Source organism: Carassius gibelio, chromosome B4 (genome assembly GCF_023724105.1).
Source record: "Carassius gibelio isolate Cgi1373 ecotype wild population from Czech Republic chromosome B4, carGib1.2-hapl.c, whole genome shotgun sequence".
NCBI classification, from domain to species: Eukaryota; Metazoa; Chordata; class Actinopteri; order Cypriniformes; family Cyprinidae; genus Carassius; species Carassius gibelio.
Window position 1 is genome coordinate 9,555,925 of NC_068399.1, and position 18,675 is coordinate 9,574,599.

The 18,675-nt window shown below is 35.5% G+C and overlaps 1 protein-coding gene across 3 annotated transcripts; it reads right to left on the minus strand.

Annotated features, from left to right (window-relative positions):
* Positions 1-3,604: 3,604 nt before the first annotated feature.
* Positions 3,605-18,515, minus strand: LOC127956434 (sodium- and chloride-dependent GABA transporter 2). 3 transcript variants are annotated; one of them, XM_052554316.1, is made up of 16 exons: positions 18,345-18,510; positions 17,782-17,996; positions 16,869-17,003; positions 16,611-16,751; positions 15,726-15,834; positions 15,071-15,133; positions 14,266-14,395; positions 13,287-13,421; positions 9,639-9,742; positions 9,409-9,533; positions 8,044-8,156; positions 7,803-7,934; positions 7,631-7,733; positions 6,678-6,778; positions 5,541-5,687; positions 3,605-3,896 (listed from the first exon to the last, which is right to left on the minus strand). In XM_052554316.1, exons 2-16 carry the CDS (start codon positions 17,981-17,983, stop codon positions 3,735-3,737), a joined length of 1,902 nt encoding a protein of 633 aa, XP_052410276.1. In that variant the 5' UTR covers positions 17,984-17,996; positions 18,345-18,510; the 3' UTR covers positions 3,605-3,734. The 3 variants fall into 3 exon arrangements, 2 of the variants coding, with proteins under 2 accessions (XP_052410276.1, XP_052410275.1); XM_052554315.1 differs by having other exon boundaries at positions 17,782-18,010; positions 18,345-18,509; XR_008153564.1 differs by lacking the exon at positions 6,678-6,778 and having other exon boundaries at positions 3,747-3,896; positions 17,782-18,010; positions 18,345-18,515.
* Positions 18,516-18,675: the final 160 nt, after the last annotated feature.

Below are 18,675 nucleotides of genomic sequence, written 5' to 3' on the forward strand. Positions count from 1 at the left end.
TTAAAATCTTTGTGTTTTGTTCAAGTCAATGAGAACAAAGAGCAAAACACTGATCTCTGAATTGAATGAAAATAAGATTCATTTACTTAAGGAATAAAGCTGTATGAGAGATTTTGAATTGCTTTCAGAGAATATATTTTAAATTAAGTTCATGTTTCATTTCAGATGTCTTGAAAATGTGCATATGCAACATTTCATGCGAAATGATATCAGGTTTCTTCTAGAAGGTTTCATGACACTTTCAAAGAAAAGTGTGTAACGAATGTTGCTCAAATTGTGAACAGCTTCATCCAAAATAGATAAACATGAATCTAGCAAAGTTTTAATATGTTGGTTTTGCGCGTATCACTGCAGTTCAGAAATAAAATATCTAATAAGTAGCATTACATCGTTTTTGAAAATAATGTACGGCTTACTCCAAACCTTCCCCTAAACCTACTGTTGTTAACAAAGTGTTAACAAAAGCAAACCAAGAAAAAAGTGTATTTGCTGAAAAAACCATGCCATTTTAGCTTGCTTCTAGAAGTCTTTGACTGTTACTCGATTGATCCACGTCGCAAGCACAGTGCTGTATCAGGTGAGCTACTGAGCAAGTTTACTATGCCAGAAAACCATTATATATGGCGCAGATTATGTGATGGAAATGTCAAAATGTACAGTATCTACTGTGTTAGCTTGCATATCATGGTCAAAGTGATATGATGTCAGAAGATAGTACAGTGCAAGGAACCACGCGAAAATAAATCATTATAAATTGACAGTCTTCCCATGTTATAACGGCAAAGGCAAAGTTGTTGCCACCAATGCTTTTTTGCAGTGCATTGTATGCACTGTATGTATGAGTATTTGAAAAATATTTTCTTATACGCTGTTTTACTTTTCTAATAAGTTCATAAATTCGAGGATTTTTAGATACTTTACCTACTGGACAAAGATTTGCATTAGGAATGTGATTATTTGCAGTAAAGGTTGTGTACAGCTTTTTCTGCATGTGTGGCAATGCAAGTAATGCATACGATGCGTTAAATCAATGCAGAGGTTATTGAGCTGCATGGGTCCCTGGCATGCACAGACAGCAGGGTAACATTGAGGAATTCCATTTTTTAACACTGTGACAGGGGCCATAAATCTACATCACAAGACCTGCGGAGAGAAAGAGAGTATGTGTATTTCAGAGACAAGGGGTAGGGGATGAAAGATGCTCAGATGACAGTGTTGGGTGATTTGCCTCAGACCTTGCAGCAGTTTTGCACCTTCAGCAAACTGTCCCTCCTAAGAGCCTCATTGAGCGGAATTCCAATTTCTCGCTGCTCTTTGAGATCAAGTATCTTGTAGAAAATTTCCCAGCTATGGAAGGAGAATTGTGCCCCCAAGTGTAGTTTAAACAAAACGAATAGCTCATTGCAGAGTTAAGTCATAAAAATTGCATTAAGCATACAATTCCCAGAGATTACAGAGGATTCAGAGATCCAGAGCGATCAGTGCATTTTATACTCTTATCGTTCCTTCCTTTATATTAGGTGTCTTTAACTACTGTGATAATAGTTTAACTACTACTACTACTACTAAACTAATTATTTAATACAATTTTAAATTTTCATCATATATGTAATTATAACCTTTTAATTAAACTCACAAACCCCCTGCAGTTCCTTTATGAGCCCCAGTTTGAGAAAAATCTAAGAGAAGTGGAAAGGGTGCTGATGCAAGATTATAGCATTATGACATTATAGTATACATATAACATACAATGGCCTTACACTATATGAATATTTATTTTTCAGTCTGAGCGGGTACTAAATTCAAAGATAGTTGGCTCTTATTAATTACCTTGTTATATAGTTATATGAACTACTATTAACTACTTACTCTATCTCTTGTTTAAGTGTAATGTAGTGCATGTACTGTAAGTGCATGTAAATACAATTCATGTTCATGTACTGTAAAATAAAGTGCAACCATCATTTATTTTAAAGAAATGGTATAAAAGCAATCAAAGAAACAATTAACCAGTTGTGTTGACCAGATACTGCAAGTTCCCTGGATTCCATGTGTTCTAGAAATGTAATCACTTATGCTGTTTTATATTTACAAGTGAATCAACACTGAACTGACCTCAACTGAACAATGACATTACTGTGTGCTTCACAGCAGAAGCGGTCTGTGTTTGCATCAATGAATCATTGTTTTCCTGTTTATCCCTTAAAGCTGCATTGAAACCATCTGTAATGTTTGAAACACTCTATAAATAAAAGTGGCTAAACTGGATTTAATTATTTTTGGACCATCAATAAATATTGCAATTCCTACTCTATAATATCAGTGTCAAAATACTGACCCATAAGGTCGATAATTAACCCTAAACTGAGAGCTGCTCCCAAATTGGTTCCCCAGAGTAAACTTCTCCATTAAGCCCGCCCCTTTGTGTTATGACACGCAGCGATAGACCCTAAAGTCATCACATGACATTATCTGTTAATTGAATGTCCCTTCAGATTACATGGATGAGAGGCTCAGATGAGAACAGATATTGACTGACTGAAAGACAAAGATATATCGATGTCCCTGTACAGGAATTATGATTTCACAAAAATTCAAGCCATATCTCAATTGTGCACCTGTATTTAAAACTGTTCTTAATAGATCATATCTGTTTTAGAGTTGTAAATTAGAAGTCCACTTACTTTTGAACACATAATATAATAGCAATACATCACATAGGTACCAACAAAGAATGGACTATTTGAACCAAGTTTTGAAAAAAAATAATAATTTGGAAACAAGGAAGAAAGAACAGTATGTTTAATGCGATAAAATGTATCAAAAACTACATTGTATTACAGACATGGGATAGAAAAGTGCTATAGAGGAGTCTAGTTAAAAATATAAAGAGTGGTTCTTTGGTTCTGAAGAGTGCTTCAGTCACCAATATAATGACCCATTTTTGAGAATACAAAAAAAATAATAATAATAATTGTCAAGAGATGACAAACGTAAATTAGACAAATTATCATATCTTCACTAAAAGGAACTCTATGAGTTTTCATAGAGTTGTCATATACAATTCATATATAAATTGAGTTGGTATTTTTTTTTTCTCTCTCAGCTGCACTTACCCTCAGTTTAAACTCATACAAGCAGTTTAACTTCTCCTGAGAAAAGAATGAAGACTCAGTACCCCCCCAAAAAAATTTTTTTTTTTTCAGGAGCCACAGATATTAATTTTGTGTTCCTTGATATGCATTTTTTATTCTAAAAAGATGGGTAGCCAACAATTAGCATTTCATGTATCACAACGACCACAGTTTCAGCTTTAAATCTTCTTTACTGTTCTACTGAAAAAAAAAAAAGAAAAAAAAAGTAGAACCTACTTCTTGGATGGCCTGATGGTGAGTAAATTAACAGCAAATTAAAATTAAAAATGTTGGGTCTAATGTCTCTTTAATTATGCAAATTTCCATATGAACCTAGTTTTGTTCATTTAACATCCTGAGTGATATGTATTTCATATGAGCAGTCTCACACACTGTAATTAAATGCATTGTTGAGAAATAGAATATATATATATATATATATATATATATATATATATATATATATATATATATATATATATATATATATATACTGTATACATTATATTTAGATTGATTTCATATAAAGTCAAAGATATGATTTAATATAAAGTCCTATATATATTATATAACCTGAAATAAAATCATAACTCTGCCTTATCAAACTCCACTGGTGTGTTCTTTGTTTGCTTTCTCTTCTCCATCTTCCTGAATGTGTGGAGATCTCTGGGGTTTAATGATTACGTGATTAAACAGTGTGAGGCGTGGACTGTCCGGTCGCAGCTGCTTCAGGTCACCAGAGGGAGTGATGATGCCACGACCCTGAGGAGATTAAAAGAAGACTGATACATTAACTGTACAATAAATTTCCTAAAAATTACATGACGAGTGTTTGAACAGTTATGTGCTGTTGAATGTTTCAGGAGTAAACTGATTCCGAATAACTATATATTTTTAACAATTAACTGATTTTTAACAATTACATATAAATATTTCAAGATAAACCAACCATAGGCTCTGAGGTTTCTTAATATATGCTTCTGTAGAAGTGAACATGCTTTCAGGGCATTTTTACCAAATCTTGTTCATTAGCCCAATTCACGGTGAAGGACTACATTACCCACAATCCCTAACAAAGAACCACCAATCAGAGAAGACTCTGTTACCATGGAAATGTAAACTCTGGCATAACATTACAATAATGTGATTAAGTTGTTCTCCCTACCAAAAGGTATTAAATCTTAGCCTTAAGTCGCTGGGGTTTATGTTTTGAAATTGGCGATAAAAAAAAAGGTTACACTTTATTTTGATAGTCCACTTTAGACATTCTACTGACTGTAAGTAACTTTGTAACTACAAGACGACTACATATCAACTAAATCTCAGAAATTTTCAACTACATGTCAACTAACTCTCAGAGTAGACTGTTAGGGTAGGTTTAGGGTTAGTGTTAGGGGTAGGTTTAGGCTTAGTATTAGTTGACAATAAGTTGACAAAGAAAGTGTTAGAAGATATTAAGCAGACAGGCTACTAATACTCTACTAACTGCTAGTTGACATGTAGTTGCAAGGTTACTCACTGCTAGTAGAATGTCTAAAGTGGACTATCAAAATAAAGTGTTACCAAAAAAAAAAAAAAAAAATTGTGTAAGTCAAAATTATCAATTTTTCTTTTATGCAAATAAATAAATAAATAAATAAATAAAAATAATTATAATTAGGATGTTAAGTAAAGATCATGTTCCATGAAGATAATTTGTAAATGTCCTACTATAAATATATCAAAACTTCATTTGGACAACTTGAAATCTATTTAGATTTTAATTTTTTTGCACCCTCAGATTCCTGATTTTCTACATTGTATCTCGGCCAAATATTGTCTGATCCTAATGAATTGGTCATCAATGGAAAGCTTATTTAATCAGCTTTCGGATGATGTGTAAATCTCAATAAATAAATAAATTACACTTGAGACTGGTTTTGTGGTCCAGGGTCACATATAATATTTGTAAATATTGTATACTGCATATTCAAGTTCATTCTAAGATGTACACTGACTTTAATTTTTACATTCTTTAGATTTTGATTTTTAAATCAGTGTTTGCAATATCATGATTGTGTAGGTTGGTATGGTTCATGACTTGGTCTATAATAACAATATCTTACTGAAATCTTTTAGAAATCACAATTTAAATGAGCAGGTAAAAATACTCCCGAAACCAAGACAGCTGAAAAAGTAGGTGATCACTGTTGAGTATTATAAAATCCTGCTATTTAAATGATGGGTTTTCTTTTATTAAACAATATTTACACACATAAGTATGTGCTAAATGGTAAAAAGTCAGTGTCTGTGTTTAAAAATGGAGGACAGATGCTGTGACAGATGGAATTGACTTGAGATCAGATGAATGAATGCATGACTAAACGATGAACAGATTGGTTGGATGGATTGATGGGTTTTACTCACCGTTCCTAAAGAGACGAACGAGAAGACTGGGATGCAAACCATAGGAATGACTGTGAGCAAAGGTGCCAGCATGTAACTCCAGTCCGGCACAAACTGATCAGATAAAGACACTGACTTGGTACCCAGCAGGTTATACAGCAGAGTTGCCTGTGGGGGTGGGGGGGTGGGGGGGATTACTTAATTTGATGCAAAACTTAAGTCACGACACAAAATAGTTACAACATCCTGACCATACTTCAGTACAAGACATTGAGGACCTGCAACACTCAATATAATCACTCAGTCACTGAATTCCTCATTTGAAAATACCTTATTGATAAAACTATCTGCTAAAAAATAAAAGTCATTCTAAATGCACATCTATTTTAAAGCTGCGGTAGGGAACTTTTGACGCTCTAGCGGTTAATAAACAGAACTGCTTGCATCTTGCGGAAGAACATTGTAGCCGGAACTACTTCTCTCTGTTTATGTCTATGAAGAATCACAAAGGTACTGGGTTACTCCGCTGTGGTACCCCCGAAGCAATCTAAAATAGTCCGAATATAAACACTTATTATAGGTGTACCCTAGTGATTCAGGACAAGCTAAAAACACGGTTTGGAAAATGGATTCATGGTGTACTCGCTTATTATATACATTTTTCTACATTTTGAACACAAACAAAGTTACGGACCGCAGCTCTGATTGGTTGATTTCTTAATGGGAGCGATGTATTTCTGCAAATGGCAATAGGACCACTGGGAGGAGCCAGAGGAGCTTGATTTTTTCACAGATTATCTGTCTCATATTCTACTGTCAGGACATAATGACAGGTTTAACAAATATGTCAAAAATATATTTTTGCAAAAGTTACCTACCGCAGCTTTAAGTAGCTACTGTTTGCCACTTGTTCTGTTTAAGTGTTAAAAGTTCCATAAAATAAAAGAGACAGAAGACTCCAAAAAGCTCCAAACCATGACCGATAAATAGCTTGAATTAATGAATGTATCGAAGGAATGGACGCATAGCAGGATGTCAAATGAAACATGAAGCAATCATCGATGAAACTAATGAGAAAACAATGCAGATTCTGAAACAATGAAGAGTTACAGAAGCGTGAGAGCAAGAGAGCTAGAGAGAGACGGAATGTGAACTCACAGCACAGATGAGAGGGGTAATGAAGAGCCAGCAGTACTTCAGCACAGGGAATGGCGCGTAGCCTATCATATCCTCAATGTTGTCATAGAAACGGTTTGCACCTGCAAACCAGCCATTTGCATCACATTGTTTTTTTTTTCTTGATTACCTTTCTCTCATTTTTCAAATGTTTGTCTTATTTCAGTTATTATTATACACAGTGTACGTTTTTTGAGTAGCAAACTTTAAACTCCGGGGGACGTTTTATGAACAAAGTATAGAGCTAAACGATTAACTCACTCAACTTAAAACTAGTTTAAGAATATATATATATATATATATATATATATATATATATATATATATATATATATGTTCAATACTCACCCATAATTGATAATTCGGTCACACTTTATTTTAAGGTCCAATTCTCATTATTAATTAACCATTTACTATGACTTTTGCTTCAATTAATTCCTAATTTGCTGCTTATTAATAGTTTATAAAGTAGTTGTTAAGTTTAGGGTATTGGGTAGTATTATGGATGTCATGCATCATATGTACTTTATAAGCACTAATAAACAGCCAGTATGTTAATAATAGGCATGCTAATAAGCAACTAGTTATTAGTGAGAATTGCACCCTATACTAAAGTGTTACCAATAATTCATATTATTATGTAATTACATAGTAATAAACATTGCATAAACATGTAATTGCTGTAGTGTAGAAACAAATTATTGTATACATTTTTTTTGGGATAAACACTGTAAATAGTATTTTGTCATGTAAATTATAAGAATTTTTTTCGGTTGCATTGAGGGGAAATATGTTCTTAGGATCAGAGTGAAACAGGATTCACAACCCGTTTTACTGCATTAATGTGTCAGAAAAACAAGCTATTCAATAAGAAAAAAAACAGCACACTTTACGGTGTATTGTATGCACTGTATGTGTATTTTAGCGTCTCTTACCGTAAACCCATGCGACAACAATCGTCTCAAAGCAGGCGATAAAGAGCAGGTTAGTTCCACTCGGGCCGTAGGTGTCCATCACAGTAAACAGATGGAATCCTCCCTAAAATATAGTATGCTGTAAAGTACAAAAATATCTACAAATATCTATTTTCTTTTCTTTTTTCTATACCTTTGTGATGAACGGCAGACCCAGTAAGAAGCAGATGACGGCGATTGCTAAAACCAAAAGCTCTCGCCGCTTCCTTAGAACTCCAGGAAACAGGTCTGTGAGAGCTGTGGCTAAACTCTCCACACACACAAACTACAAAAGACATGAACATAAACCCTCACACATTCATCAAATTTGACATAAGACTTGTGGAAAATAATTATAATAAAATATCATGTTATGTGATGTTGAACAATCGCACCTGGCTGTCAAGGCCCAGAAGAAGTACCATAAAAAAGAAAAGAACAGACCAGAACTGGGGTCCAGGTAACAGAGAGAGGGCTCTGGGATATGCTATGAAAGCTAGTCCAGGACCTGAGAAGAAATCCAATCAAATCAGATCGAATCAAGTTTTCAATATTGTTCCATAAGCCTAAAACATTTAAACAAGAAATATTTCATTCATAAATTACATTTGACATTTTCTTTGTAATACTATATACTATATTCTATAATTATGTTGTGTCAAAAGCAGCATTCACGCATGCATAGGCCACAAGTGTTGGTCTGAGATGCTCTCTTGTGGTGGATAGCAACATAGCAGTACTAAAGTACCCAGAATCTAGTAGATTACAATCTGCAACTAGACGGATGTACTGTTACATCCTCTACAGTCAAAAATCTTGGTGTTATATTAGACAGCAACTTGTCTTTTGAAAACCATATTTCCAATGTTACAAAAACTGCATTCTTCCATCTTAGAAACATTGCCAAGCTACGAAACATGTTATCTGTTTCTGATGCAGAAAAGCTAGTTCATGCATTTATGACCTCTAGACTGGACTATTGTAATGCACTTCTAGGTGGTTGTCCTGCTTCGTCAATAAACAAGCTACAGGTAGTCCAAAATGCAGCAGCTAGAGTCCTTATGAGGTCAAGAAAATATGATCATACTACCCCAATTTTACAGTCTCTGCACTGGCTACCTATTACGTTCCGTATCAGTTACAAATTATCATTACTTACCTATACGGCCCTAAATTGTTTAGCTTTTGCGTACCTAACTAGCCTTCTACCACGCTACAACCCATTACGCACCCTAAGGTCACAAAACACTGCACTTTTGGTAGTTCCCAGGATAGCAAAGTCCACTAAAGGAGGTAGAGCTTTCTCACATTTGGCTCCCAAACTCTGGAATAGCCTTCCTGATAATGTCCGGGGTTCAGACACAAGCTCTCTGTTTAAATCTAGATTAAAAACACATCTCTTTCGCCAAGCATTCGAATAATGTATCTCATAATTAATCAAGTGTGGAAAATGAAATAATGTTTTGTGAGGAGACACAAAGTTTGTTGAAGGAACACAATACTTTTGAAAGCGACCACAAAAGAATCTTTTGTAAGTGAATGCAAATAATCTCTATGGTTCTGTGAGAAAACATAAAAGTTCCATCGGGTGAATGTAGTGCTTTTGTAAGCATATCCAAAAGCACTGAAATAGAATTTTTCCTCCCATCTCATATTTTGTTCCATAACCATGTCCCCTTTGGGGCTGCATACCCATAAATAATCCATTGCACTATATTATATCAAGACAGTTTATATAGTCTCATCGTAACAATATTTACCTGATGATGCTATTTCTTCCATGGGTAAACCTAACTGATGTGCCATGAACCCCAGAATAGAAAAGACGACAAATCCTGCAAAGATGCTGGTGGAGCTGTTCAGAAAACAGAGTGCTATACAGTCCCTGTGGAACACAGAATATAGAAATAACAATAAATGATGAAACGCAGATGACTTAGATATGTATCAATGGGTGGGGTGCAGAACATGAATGCAGGAGGATACTGACTTGTAGCAGTCATTGTTGTATTTGTTATAACTGCCCAGCGCCGTTAGGACGCCCTGACACACAGCATAGGAGAAAAACACCTGAGTGCCTGCATCACGCCATACCTGCGGGAAAATGAGATAAAGATGCCACATAAAATGCATTTGAATTTTGGGTTGGAATCTGACCTGGGCATTTTTGATGAGATTCACAAATTCACAGTAGACATCCAGTTTTGATTACAGCAGCTTGAGCAATGCACTCCTGGAATGGGCCTCTAGTCTGCACATCTGGTTACTATAAGAAGGGTTAGAGGGCTGACATCCTCCAACTCAGTTTCGTAATACTAGTGTTTATTCACTTTGCTTAGACTCTATATACATGATATCCTGCTATCTATTTATACACACTTCCTGTGTGAGTACATTGTCAGGGCATTGTGCAATGTACATTGTACATTAAAAGATGCAGTTTGGATGGCATCTACATACATCTCTTAAGCTCTATGTATTCTCACTGAAGCCCCAAAAAGTTTGAAACTATGATTTCAGAGTTAGAAGAAGGTTAAATCTGGCACTGATTCTGATGTATACTGATCTTCTACCAAAAAAATACTAATAACTAAATAAAAATGCCTGGCGCATCGCTTAACTTTTTGAGTGAGTATCCTCAAAAAGGATAACACCGAAGAGTACAGATGATAAGTAACAGAAACTGAGAGCTATAAATACAAAGGAACTAATATATACACATGCAACAAATCTTTTTAGTCCTCAAATCTGATTGGCTGAGAGCCTTTTCAAGGCATGCAATATTCTAGTCACAACAACCGTTTCACCATTTGTATCACACTGCTTGCAGTAGTTTTCACAGGAAATGTCAATGGCAGGCGCCCAAATCCACTATAATTTTAGAAATAATAGTGTTTTTGTTGTTGTTGTTTTTTTTGTGTGTCATGGGATGTAGTTTTAACTGTTTTTCAGACAATAATGTATTTGTTTGGACTTAAAATATGCGGTTTGCTAATAAAGATAACATCTACTTAATAATTTGCTCCAGCATTTTAGAAACTCCAGGGCATCAGCGTCATTAACCCGCCAAGAGCAGCCTCACCTCGCACAGCTCTTCTGGAATTCACCAGTGCCTCTGAGGTCTCTATAGAGGTTAAACTTGACATCTAGTTTTGTTTTGGGTAAATCTAACAGGCAGTCTTTCGGCCTCATTAATCTATTCTTTTTTTTCCAGAGCAAATAGATTTGGCTGACGGGCAAAATGCCATCACGTTATATTTTATAAAACTTTAATGCCGTGTACCAGAGCACTGCCTTTGTACATTTGACTGAATTGCTAAGCAGCTTTTATGTTGGTTGTTGTTGTTTATTAATTAATGTTTTATATAAATAATAGTATTTCATTGATGATAGTGCTTGGTTTTCGAAACGCAGAAACAGTTTCTTTAGTTACTCGTGTGATGTTGTTCATCTAATTATATGAAGACTATTCTATTCCATCCATCTATTCTCCAAACCACTTATACTCTGTAGGGTCGCAGGGATGGGGCCTATTTCAGAGTCTCAGGTCACAGGCTGATGACAGATGGCCAGTAAATTCTATTAATTCAATTATATCCTAAAATTAATTCCAATGCCGAAAGCTACAAAAATAACAAATACTATAAACATGAATTCATATTAGTTTCAGAAACAACAAGCACAGAGTGGGGGCTTTGCTTCTTCATTTCTGAAGTCTACCAGGCCAAACCAGTGATAGTAGAGGGGTGGAGGACACCCTATAACAATTCCAAGATCTCTTCCATGCTGCCTCCCTATCTCACTTTTACAGCTGCCTTGTATAAATCCAACAAACTTGGTTTTTACACCTCCCTACTGTACTGCATGTCCAGAACAAACCCCACAAGACAACTGTAGCTCCCCTCCAAAAACCAAAAGCACCTCCCTCGCAATACAAAGAAACTCCCTCTCTAAGAAAAATAGTTTTATCAGTTGCATTGTGAAACTCCTCTTACAAAATTTCTCTTTGAGAAAACATAAGTTACATGTTTTGGTGTCTGTGTGCATCTGATTTTCCCTCTAGTTCTACAGACCCAGTGCACTATGCCTCAGGCTATCCCTGTCTGAAATCCTTACAAAGTCATTATAGTCAATGGGTTCTTAAGACCATTGATAGGTCATTTTCTTGGAGACAGAATGCTCCTTTATGCATTACGATCCAACAAGACCACCAGCATAACCCGGATTTACAAATTTGGACTTTTCTACACATGCCACAGAATACTTATTGTTTTACGAGCCATTACAGCAATCTACAGTTCCATGAATTAGACCTAGCATGGAAAACGCATGACAAATCTAACTATACAAGAATGCTAGACTGCCATCCAACTATTTCGGAATCCTATTTTGGAATTACAGCTGTTTCATTACTAATACAAATATGAACGTGAAATCAGATTCCTTCTAAATGCATATGTATGGTCGTATTGTGTGTTTTTTCATCATTCCAAAATGTGCACATCATTCCAAACTGAAAATGCTTGTCTTGGTTATCTTATTTAAAAATGGAATCTGCATCTGTAACATCTTTGCGCATCTTTCATTCATAATTTTTGAACCCCCCACTGCCATCCAGCCTCCTTGATTTTATGGTGTTTTTCCACTGCATGGCAAGAGTCGGCTCGGTATGGCTCAGTAAGTAATGGTACAGCTCTACTCGGCTCGATTTGAGTTTCCACCTCAGTTTAGTACTGCTTTACAGTGGGCGGGATTATTCACATATTGTTATTGTTGTGCCACCTCCACTGCCGCGGCTTGTGAAATTTTTTTTAATCACCCCGTCAAGTTCTCGTTGTATCCGCTCCTCTGCTATTAACGAGAAGAACATCTGTTCTTCCTCAACAGACAGCGAAACAGCCATTTTTGGGTTGTTAAAAAAGGTGTGCTAGTTCAAAACAGTTGCGTTCAATCCTTCTCTGACTGTGCCGATTTAAATCTAGTGGTTCTTTTGCGTTTGTGTCTCAAGTTCAGTGACGCAGGTAGTGACAACTCTCTCCAGCCAATCCGTGATCAGAAGAGTTTACGCATCACTTGGAACCTCAACCAAAGTGGTACTAAGAAAGTACCAGGTACCATACCCACAGGAAAAAGTAGCACTTTATTTTACAGTCCTGTTCCCCATGTACATACTATGTACTTATTATAGTAATTACAATAACTATGTAATAACTAGATACTAACCCTGAACCTACCCCTAAACCTAACCCTACCCCATGTAGTTACCTTGTGTTACCATAACTTTCTTAGATAAATACACTGTTAGTACATGTACTGTAAAATAAAGTGCAACCGAAAACCCCCCAAAAGCGAACCGTACCGTGCCGTACCATGCAGTGGAAAAGCACCATTATTAGAGATTGGCCAAGTGGCAGGTTTTGCCAAATATTTCCATGCCATAAAATTGCATCTTGAAACAATCAACCGTTTTGACTCACTGTAATTAATTAAAGCGATCACGTATCTCCATCAGGTCCACAAGAAATAGTAGACCATTGGAATTGATCATACTGTATCCGAGACATTATCAATTCTAACCTCAGACTCTACTTAGGACAGATAACATGCCAAATTAAAAGTAGGTATTGTGTGCACTCACATCAGGATTAGAGAGCTTACTGATATCAGGATATAGATAATAAGCAATTCCAGTTGCAGCTCCTGGCAGAGTCACTCCTCTGATGAAAAGGATGAACAGCATTAAGTAGGGGAATGTAGCTGTGAAGTACACAACCTGCAAAAACAACACATACATATCATGTATTTTATCTGAAAAACATTAGCATTGAAACTGGCAAAATTTTAGTACATTGGTTGATGCCGAGAAGTGGTGCTAACATGTTAATAGTGTTTGAAAATAACATACTCTCCTAACTTACCAAAAGCAAATCTGAGATAAAGTAATTTATGACACAGCCTTGTCATTTTAGCTTCTACATCTTTTAAATTTTTATTATGATTCATGTTTCATGGGAATTTTACCAGCTGTACCGAGTGTGCTACTGAGCAAGTTTACGACATCGGAAAAGCCATATTTGAAACCAGTGATGTGTTGCACATCATGCAAATCACGCACAATGGAGAATAAAATATTTTGAAGTCAAATCATAGCATTGTGGAAGGATCTGCTTAAAATATGCTTTGCTACAGTATGTGCTTTGTTGCGTTAGTTGTTTGCTAAGCTGTTAAGCATGTTCCTATGCAGGTGCAGGTACATTTGGAGGTTGTTCTAAGTGATTTCTTGAGTGTTTATGCAGCTGCTGAGGTGTTATGGACTGGTTTTAGTGTTCTACTACATTGTTGGATTCCATGTGTGGTTGCAATGCTTTTGCTAAAATGTTTTGAATGACTGTTAGCATGCTACTATTTGGTTGCAGGTTTATTGATTGGGAATAGCAAGGTGGTTGTTAGTGTGTTATGGACGGTTGCTCAAAAAAGTATAAAGATTCCAGTCCCTAACTATGGCTCAAGTCCTTCAGTGTAAGTCTATGGGTTTCGAGTATTTGTTTATAAGAACATGACTTTGTTTACTCCTGATTATTTCACTGGCAGACAGATGTGCATGAGGATCAGCTGACCTTGCCTGTGGTCTTGACTCCTTTAAAGATGCAGAAATAACAGATGACCCAAGCCAAAAGAAGACACATGGCAAGATCGCCATTTACACTCCCCAGAGCATTACTGTTCGCCACCCGCAACATACGATGGCTGAGGGTAGACACAAAAACACACAAATATTATAAACAACACTTTTTTGTTTAGTTCAATATATGTAAAGTCTCAAAGTCTTAGATTTCTAGTTTAAGGATAAACCTAGGCCCAGAAACCCAAATATACCCATGCTACATACAGATTTATCATTGATGTTATTTAGTTTTGTGGGTTTTAGTTTAGGAAACTGCTCAACATATAAACATTGTTTTCAGTGAGTTCACCGGCTCTGTGGTTCAGCCCAGATTTCTCAATATCCCGTGTCTGCCTGATGAAACATTAAAAGTCTTTGTCTCACAGATGTTGGATGTTTTTCATTTCCCCCACCCTTTTAAGGGTAGGGGTTATCTCACTCATAGTCTAAGACTTGGAAGAGAACTATCCCTAAATGATTTGAGCTTTCTGACATTACTAAATCCTTTCGTAAGTGACAGTAAAGCAGTTTCTGTGTTGTTAAAATGGGAAATATGTATGTGTTTTTATAAGGAGCTATTGCTGCCTGACACTGTATGACTGCAACCTGTAATGTAACGTAATTATAGTCATTTTCTAATAAACGAAGTTAGGAATTGCATTGTAACAATCAAAGTTTCAAATTGTTCAAAGAAATGTGCATCAGCACTAATGCATAAACAGTATTTGAAATGCTTAATAGCAAATAATGTAACTTACAACCAGTATTCTTGTTCTGGGGAGACCAATTTAAAAGGCGCCCATTCAGATGCATTTTGAAAACTGTTGAAAGAAAGACATATGGAGTTTCTGAGTTCACCACAGCTTTTCAAGGACATTCTTTTCAACCAAAAGCAGATGTTTCTGTGTTATGATAAGCAAGACACACTACAACCTTGTTCTTTTTTGTTCTGAAACACAGTGTAGAAAGAAAAATGATGTAACTAAACCCGTCGCCACTGGTTTGCTGATTTAAGATTGTCTAGTTGGTCTCGAAATAACGTTGTAATCTATTTTCTTTCAGTGGCACATTAACAGGAAAAAACAAAAACAAAGCTTATTATATGAAGAGCTATATAATCTAACAAATTTCAGTGAAATGTAAAAAAATCTCTATTAGGTCTTTTTCAAAAACAGCTGCATCAGTCTGTGTTCTTTTCATTTTCCTGTTAGGGGAGTCCCAACAAAGAATAAATGTTTCTTGCCATAATGAATGCATTACAAAAGGGTCTTTGTTTAGGCAACTTTTCCATCAAACGTGTTTGCAATCTTCTAAAGCCTTCATCCAGAGAACATCTTCCGTGACCCTGTAAACATCCGGGAGAACAACAGAAGTGTTTCGATGATTGTGTACTCGGTTCTTAAATGAGGTTACCTCGTGCTGTAGTTGCTGCCATATTTATCCGTTTCATTGTAGAGGAAAGACCAGTCAGCGTCAGGTCTGTGTAAACCTGTGTAGGTAGCATTTATATTGTGGCAGTCCGCTGTTGATAAAATGAGAGATCAAAGTGAGCTAAAATTGAGCTGGAATGGAAACAGTTATTAACATGTATATTATATATGACTAATTCTGTATTTTAGGAAATAACAGGAATAAAATAACATTTTTATTGTAATTGTGACTTTATTGTTTGTTGAAATTGGAACTTTATATTTCACTGTTACAACTTTATTTCTCAGAATTGTGTTCTTGTAATTGTGAATTTGTTTATAAATGTATGTATTTTTTCAACAGCACTTTTGATTATCACTGCAATTGTGAGTATAAACTGCATGTCTCGTAAACTGTGACTTTATTTCTTGTAACTGCAGATTATATCTCACAATCACAACTTTACTTCACATGATTGAGACTTTATTTCTCATAATTGTGACTTTACCGCTTGTAATTCCAACTTTATTTCTCGTAATTGTGATCTTGTATCTCACAATCCCAACTTTATTTATTTTTTTTATATTCGGCATATTTCAATATGATTTCATATCTCTTAACTGCAGCAACCAAACTTTTATTTCTCGGAATTGCAATTTTAAATCCTTAATTATACAGTATTTCACGATCTGATTTAATTTTTTACTTTGAACTTTATCTCACAATGATTTTTTTTTTTTTTTTTTTTTTTTTTTTTTTTATGCTGGTGCATAAACCGAGAAAAAAAAAAAAACCTGGGCAAGTCTGAAATTGCCTGACTGTTATTCAGTGTCTTGAGCTTATATGAATAGAGTTTATAAATGCGTTACATAATACATTAAACCACACCTGTGTTCCAATAATTGTCACAGGAAGTCCAAGGTAGAGTACTCCAAAAAGAGTTGAATAGATAAAACAGAGCCCAGGCCAGGACCACAATGTAATATATATTCAGATAAATCACTATAACTTGGGAGGCAACACCTACACCTGTGGACACAAACCACACTGTGTGAGGAAAAAGCACATGTGCAAAATAATCCACAAAGCACTGTACAGTTAATTCCAGCAATTCAATACATGGACCTTTATGAAAGCATAAGTCACCTTCAAACAAGGGGCAGATTTTTCTCCAAGCAGTGATTCCCCCTTCACTGGTGTATTGACCTAATGCCGTCTCAAGGAAGAATACTGGGATTCCACAAAAGAAGAGGAAGATGAAATAAGGGATGAAGAAAACACCTGGAGAGTCCATAAGAAACATCAGTCATTAGTCGTAATCTAAGGTGAAAATCTTGTTTTCATTATCTTTAAGGGTTGTAAAGGAACACAGCAATAACATATCATTAAACATCATGTAAAATGTTATACTGTAGCTTCTTTTGATCACATTTGAATAAGGAGCTCGAGGGGAAATGGAAGCAAACCGTTTGGATTTACATGATTCATTTTTAAAGAAATATAACTTGTGCTTACTTATTTTAATATATATATATATAAGTTATATTTTTTGCCAAAATAAATTTTTCATATATATATATATATATATATATATATATATGTGTGTGTGTGTGTGTGTGAGTGTGAGAAATATTGGCTAAAACATAAAAAATAGATTTATCTAACAAATACAATAACAATATTTAAAGCACAGATGAGTGAGATGAGTTCCCTGACAAAGTTTAATTTAATGGCATTGAGATTTGAATAAACCCCTAAGCCTTAGTATGAGCAATTGTAAGTGTAGGAGCTAAAAAAAAAAGGCATTTGCTTGGGGGAGGAGAGCCATGATGTGTAACAAAAGTTGTTTCTGAGCATTGCAGAAGAACATAGTGGTCTATTGATTGAGTCAAAAACCATGGGGTTCAGTTCTGATGTGCTGAATCTTAAAGGTCAAATCCATCTCTCTGTGCCCCAGGCGTATTGCCTCTTTCTTTCTTTCTTTCTTTTTCAATGTTACACTTCTTCTTCAACAGTTCTGCTTTACAAACCTCTTTCGCTTTGACAAACTTTCACTTACCCCCTCCGTTTTTGTAGCACAGGTAAGGGAAGCGCCACACGTTCCCCAGGCCGATGATCTCTCCAGCCATGGACAGCAGGAATTCAGTCTTGTTTGTCCATTTCTCCCTGGCCTCGGGTCTTTTTTCAGCGCTCCCTTCCAGGCCCTCTGTCTCCTCCATAGCTTCCCCATTAGCAATGCCTCCATCTCTTCTCTCCTCCATGGCTTTTATCTATCTATATGTGCCCCTCTGTGAGCATTCAGTTCATTGCAAGTTAGCATATTAAAAGTCCATCAGCATGCAGAACAATGAGTCTGCATTTGTGGACAAGTTGGTGTTTTAATTTCAGTTAAATTAATGCATCAAATATGCTTTTATTCGCTAGAAATATCTTAAACATTTAGTGTAAAATGTGTCTCCTCAAAAACAAACAGTATGGCAAGAAATGGCAATTAATGGATGTTTACGTGAGATTATTAAATTACTTGCATTTCCCAAAGAGAAATTATATATACCAGAAAAAGTTCACAAATCTAAGCTATAATAATTTAAAATCTGGAAAAAAAAATGTTCTTGGACTTACCAAAGTTTGTGTTCAGTTCTCTCGCAGGCGTGTGCAGAGCGTCAGTGTTCAGAGTGGAGTGTTCTTGAGTGAGTGAGCGGATCGCGGTGAGCGCGAGAGGGCGTGACGTATGCGGTGTCATGTAGCGCTACAATCTGGACTACACGCCATGTCAACATATTTACCTTTTTTTATTTATTTATTTTAAAACTAATTTTAGAAGTGTTCGTGTTTGTAACCATTATGTAAGTATTAACACAGTCATTTATATATATATATATATATATATATATATATATATATATATATATATATATATATATATATATATATATATATATATATATATATA

Bases quoted from the DNA above. Each gene is read 5' to 3' on its own strand.
- LOC127956434 (XM_052554316.1), bottom strand. From the start codon at position 17,983: ATGGAGGAGAGAAGAGATGGAGGCATTGCTAATGGGGAAGCTATGGAG. The intron at 8,157-9,408 runs GTAAATATTGTT...ATTTCTTCTCAG, and splicing joins GGAAGAAATAGCATCATCAG to GTCCTGGACTAGCTTTCATA. The intron at 5,688-6,677 runs GTGAGTTCACAT...CCACCCCCACAG, and splicing joins TTACCCCTCTCATCTGTGCT to GCAACTCTGCTGTATAACCT.